General features: G+C 34.1%; 2 protein-coding genes and 1 long non-coding RNA gene across 4 annotated transcripts; 1 reads left to right on the top strand and 2 right to left on the bottom strand.

Moving 5' to 3' along the window:
* Positions 1-343: 343 nt before the first annotated feature.
* Positions 344-1382, bottom strand: LOC108743680 (proteasome subunit beta type-3). The gene is made up of 4 exons (XM_018479262.2): positions 1255-1382; positions 931-1136; positions 517-876; positions 344-455 (listed from the first exon to the last, which is right to left on the bottom strand). Exons 1-4 carry the CDS (start codon positions 1255-1257, stop codon positions 407-409), a joined length of 618 nt encoding a protein of 205 aa, XP_018334764.1. The 5' UTR covers positions 1258-1382; the 3' UTR covers positions 344-406.
* An 88-nt stretch (positions 1383-1470) lies between these two features.
* On the top strand, positions 1471-4667 carry LOC108743679. Its single transcript, XM_018479260.1, has 9 exons — positions 1471-1798; positions 2300-2566; positions 2727-2994; positions 3053-3311; positions 3370-3493; positions 3619-3782; positions 3840-4113; positions 4169-4243; positions 4307-4667. The coding sequence occupies exons 1-9, from the start codon at positions 1549-1551 to the stop codon at positions 4573-4575; spliced, it is 1950 nt and encodes a 649-aa protein (XP_018334762.1). The 5' UTR covers positions 1471-1548; the 3' UTR covers positions 4576-4667.
* On the bottom strand, positions 2019-5287 carry LOC108743681. Of its 2 annotated transcripts, none has more exons than XR_001938861.1 (4): positions 5183-5287; positions 4971-5115; positions 4642-4793; positions 2019-2259 (listed from the first exon to the last, which is right to left on the bottom strand). It is a non-coding gene; the product is annotated as an uncharacterized LOC108743681 (long non-coding RNA). The 2 variants fall into 2 exon arrangements; XR_001938862.1 differs by lacking the exon at positions 2019-2259 and adding an exon at positions 4251-4561.
* Positions 5288-5293: the final 6 nt, after the last annotated feature.

Genomic DNA, 5293 nt, shown 5'->3' with positions numbered 1-5293 from the left:
CAAAACGTAATTATAGCTCAATTATAGCCTTTAATTTAATGTTCTGAAGCCTCCACCAAAATGTTCAATAAATTTTTTTAATAATTGCTAATAATGCTTGTATACCTCCATGAATGTCTTATTTTCTGCATTAAAGGGATAGTTTACAAGATTAATAAGTGTTGTCTGATTACACAGAGTTTGGCTACGTCGCTGATAAGAATTGTTATTACAATAAGATAATTATAATAACAAGTATTTATTCATTGGTCAATAAGTATTATTATATTAACTATAATAAAAGAAAAAATAACAAATGCATTTCTAAGAAAGGTATTATTTATTTATTAAATTCAAATAATCATTTTATTGAATTATTTATAAGTATATAATGTACCAGCTTAAAAAAAGATAAAAAAGACCAGAATTAATCCATTCTAGTTTTTAGGTCTTTTACAGTAATTTTGTCCTTTTCACTGAAACAAAACAGACAATTAATAAAAACAAAAGGTGTTTGCGAATGGATTTTGGTCTTACATAATGTATACTGTGGCTCCCCAACCTGACATTGCATCTCTATCAAAAGCATTAATAAGCGCTTGTGAAGTGGTTTCAAACAAATCGTCAGGTTTGAGTTTGGGCTCCCACAGGGCTTCACACATTCCAAATAATTGAGCAGAAGCAGTACCCCCTACTACAAAGTCTTCAGGCTCATTTATACATCCAATTAGATCCATATTACAAACGTACGGTTCTGCAGTAATAGGATCTAGTCCTGCTATCACAGGCTCAACAAAAAATGGACCAAAACGCTTCTCATACAGCAGATTCGAGACCATAGATGCAAATACTTTGGGGCTTATTCGCCGGTTTTCTTTCAGTTCATATAAATTTTTTCTAAAAACAATAAGTGTTTTTCTCTTGTATAATAGTAAGAAATAAGGAACGTACCGAAAATTTAGCTTTTCTACAACAGTCTGGGTGTCAGTAGCTAGTCCTGGTAAACCAACATACAAATGGGGTCCCATTTGAAACACTTTTGGGAATTCAATAGAAATCGTTTGACCCTGGATACCAAATCTTTTATCTGTAGCAATGGAAACACAATTGTCCCCTTTCATAGCTACCATAGCTGACCCATTATACGATAAAATAGACTAAAAATAAAGGAATATTGTAATAATTTTGCAAATAGTTTCGCTTCGTCATTTTACACTTAACCTCAAACATTCATTTATGCAAGTATTTTCAGAAGTATGACTGCATTTTACTTACCATTTTGGCAAATTATAGTATAATTTTACTTGTAATTCATACAACTTGTTCCACTAACTCTATTTTCAAGCTTTGTTAATGTTTTAATGGTTTAATTACCGATGATGACAATAAACCAAATACTAGGTTATGTTGCCAATAATCATAGAACAACTAAAACAAAAACGCGAAAACTCGTTCATAGATAACACATAATGGTTTTAATTTAAATTTTTACCGCCAGTAAGTGGGTGACAATTTTGTCAAATTGTGACAAATTTTCTAATTAAATTATTATAATAATCTAATTCAAACATGGAAGGTAATCCTCAAGAAGGCATAATGGGGGACATTTTAAAATATTTGGAGCAGCAACAAGTCATTGGGGGGGAGGATATTTTCGATCCAGAGTATGGGTTAAAAAGGGCCAGAAGCGTCCTGAGTGAAATTCTGCAGAAGATAGATAACAGGGCCAAACTTATTGATGCTTTCGAAGCAGCAATGAGGGCCCACAATCAATATCTTCTGTTCGATTTTAGTAACATTGTCCCCGAATTTTTTATTGGTAAGTAAAAATGACAAGCGCCATCTGTATTGTAATACAGAGAGTAATACTCTTCGGTACATTCCCGAGTATGTTTTTAATAAACGTTTGTTCAAAATAATTCACATTTATTATAAAAAATACATAACAACGTAAATGTCGTAACAATAATAAAATATATTACGTACTTAATTAAAAAGTAAAAAGAGGTAATAAAACACTAGCAAAATTAAAAAATAAATAGTGATCAATAACTCTTTTATATAGAATATAACTAGGTATAGCGATGCTTTAGCTGGCAATGGTACAAATTATAAATGTTTAAATATAAAAAGAATCTCTTACAATTTTTTAATTCAATGACCTCTAAACTTTCTGCCCCATGTCATGTAGTGTTGTTAAACATTAATTAATCGCAAGTAGTAATATAAATACATTTGGTTATATGTACATTAACAGCAGGCAACTAATTTGAGCATAATCTGAAAAGAAAAAATTTAATAAATAGAAACAATTTTTCAGACGAACAATTGTACGATCAGATGACATTTCGTGAAACGTTACTCGTGAGTACTTTCGCCAATATGTCTGAATCCCCCGTTCCAACCCCCGTAGGGGGTATATGTATCGACGTGCAAAAAGCCAAAGGCAGAGGGCCCTTAGTTCGGAGGGACCCCGCTTTCGAACAAGAACTCATAGAAGCCTTAACGTGGAAACACGAAGTGGGGAACACCAAAGATACTGGAAATTGGACAGAAACTTGCAAAACTTGCGAGGAAAATAAATCAGGTAACACATAAAAAACAAAAACCGAAGAAATCATTTACACATTCCGTAATTCCGCCATACTGGATAAATTGCTACGCCATGTTGAATAATTAGATAATTACTTTCATAGTTCGAAAAGGAACTTAAGGATTTTTGATATTATAATCTTAAATGTTGCTAGCCTCTACATATAAGTCCCATAGAAGTAAAAAGTGTCCCAATTCGAAGAGTGACGATCCCAGTCAAGAATCGGTGAAAATCGAACCGACACCGTCCCAACTCAGACTGCTGGAGTACGAATTGGGAATAGGGAATAGCATGCAAAGAACTCAGTGCAAATTTCTTATTCACCAGTCGTCCCAGTTTTATGTAAACGATATGAATGCAGGGTCCCTTCTCACTTCATGGGTCGACAAAAATTTTCACACTTTAGAAGAGAAACGTACCGAGTAAGAATGTCAGCATGAGACATTACAAAGGAGACAAATATGACGAAACGTTTTACAGGTTTCTGGTCGAAAAGGACGGGACAGTAAAAGAAAAAATGTTATTCGTAGCTTTACAAAAGGGAAAATACTACGTCAAAACCCACAGTACTGTAGACGATTCTGTAGAGAAGAAATTTTACAGTTTTCGTGTAACAAAGAACTTCGTTTCGGAGGGTGCAAACTACGTGCTGATGAGATACCTCGCAATCACCCGGTATATAGGTGAATTTGAACTGTCCTCCATGTACATTAATGGAACCATGTGTAGGAATATTTACGTACGAACTACACACCTACAATACAATTCATTGAAACTGATTTATTTATTTATTTTAGAAATGTACAGGGCCGGAAGTGGGAATAGTAAATGACAAAAAGATTGACGTTTGTAAAATATACCGGACGTTGATAGAAGAATGTGGACTGACTCATAACAGTATCACTGTTATATCATTAAATGGCATGTACAGGGTGATAAATGAAATAGAAAATTGTAGGCTGTTTCATTTAAATACCCCAAAAATATGAATGAGTTATCTTTCGGACACCTGCATTTACTATGCTTATTCTCCTATGACCTTTTAGGCCAAATTATCAAACAGGAATGGGAAGAATGTGACTACATCTTACAGGTAAACCCATTCGCCCAAATCAAAAGAAAGCAAAAGCCTGGCAAACTCGAAAGAATTTATTTGAAACACGTTTGGGAGAACGACATGGAACTTTTTTCGCGATATCTCGACAGAAAGGTACCAAAAAAAGGCACCCCATGATACCCTACAGTTCTGACGTTATTAATCCTTTAGGAACAACGCCATTTGAAGCTTATCCAATACCTGAAAGATCACCAAGAGCTCAAAAATATACTGAGCGATTACTTGAGTAGAATTTTAATCATGAAACCAACCGAAGTTATCGATTTTACAGTTGATTATTTCAAGCAGTACGCTCCTGTTGTTATCCCCAGGGAAGAATACTTTGGAGAATCCGAAGAAGAAAGCGTTAGATATGAGGAATCGGTAGAAAGTACCATTAGCATGTTGCCGGAAGAGGAAGAGGAAAAAGACGCTCACGTGCAAGGTACCGAAACGACAATAAAAATAAAATACACTTGACAAACTTTTCTTGTTTGTAGCCATCCAGTATCTGATAAGCTTATCAGACTCGTGTATTTGCGAAGGTGTTTGCTTATGCGATGAAGAAACGCCAGGTAAGCAATAATAAATCTATTTGTAAAAATGTTATAAAAATACATAAACTTGTTTTTGAGAAGAATCCGCAGCTTCTTGCATTTGTGAGGAGATATGCGAATGTTTTGAGGAGGAAGAAGAAGAGAAAGTCGAGGATAATAAACAACCAGAAATACAAGAAGAAGGAATGGATGAAGTACCTCCTGAATCAAAGGAAGAAGAAGAACAACAACAACAGGAAGCACCTAAAGAGGAACAGGAAGCACCTAAAGAGGAACAGGAAGCACCTAAACAGGAACCAGAACCACAAACCGAAACAGAAACGGGTGAAAATCCATCTGAAAATCAATAAATACTAAAAATTACCATTATAGTGAAGATTTCAACATGTATGATACAAATTTGAAGTGTTACTTACATTAAAAATGAAAACATTTTCAATTAGCTGTTATTTCATTTTGGTTGGATAGCAAATAGTACAACTGGTAAAGTCCACAGAGTCCGGTATACAAAGTTCGTGGAAACCATGTTTACAGTTAAAAACTATTACGTTATTATTTCCTGACAAATCTGAAAAATCAAACAAAATTAAAATTTCCTCGTTCTTTAGCAACATTTACCACCCTTTCAAGCCTCCTAACTTTATCTCCCATTCTATTACTTTCTTTTAACATTTCCTAGTCGTTTTAACTCTTATTAACCCAATTATTGTTTTTGCCTATATTATTAACACTAAATCCTTTTTACCTCGAGTAATTATTTTTCGATGACATGCCCCACAAAACACTTCATCTGTGACAGGAATACCCCTCTGCTGCAAATTTACCAATTTCTCGTGTAAATTAAAATAATCAGATAGCAAAATCTTTTTAAAACTCTCTTCTACGGAAGCCTGAAAGAAAAAGGTCCCAGTAACTATTTATCATTCTTGCAAATTACAATTATTATAAAACATCCACCTGCAAGCTGTAATCTTTAAGCATTTTAACCAAGGATTTTTTAAGCCCTGGTATTTCTTTACCATCTTCAATTTGTTCCACCAAAACTATTGGGTTCTGATAGGTTCCTAT

Source organism: Agrilus planipennis, unplaced genomic scaffold (assembly GCF_000699045.2).
Source record: "Agrilus planipennis isolate EAB-ADULT unplaced genomic scaffold, Apla_2.0 scaffold720, whole genome shotgun sequence".
In the NCBI taxonomy this organism is placed as follows: Eukaryota; Metazoa; Arthropoda; class Insecta; order Coleoptera; family Buprestidae; genus Agrilus; species Agrilus planipennis.
Note: the sequence above shows the minus strand (reverse complement) of the source record. Positions and strands in the feature narration are given on the sequence as shown.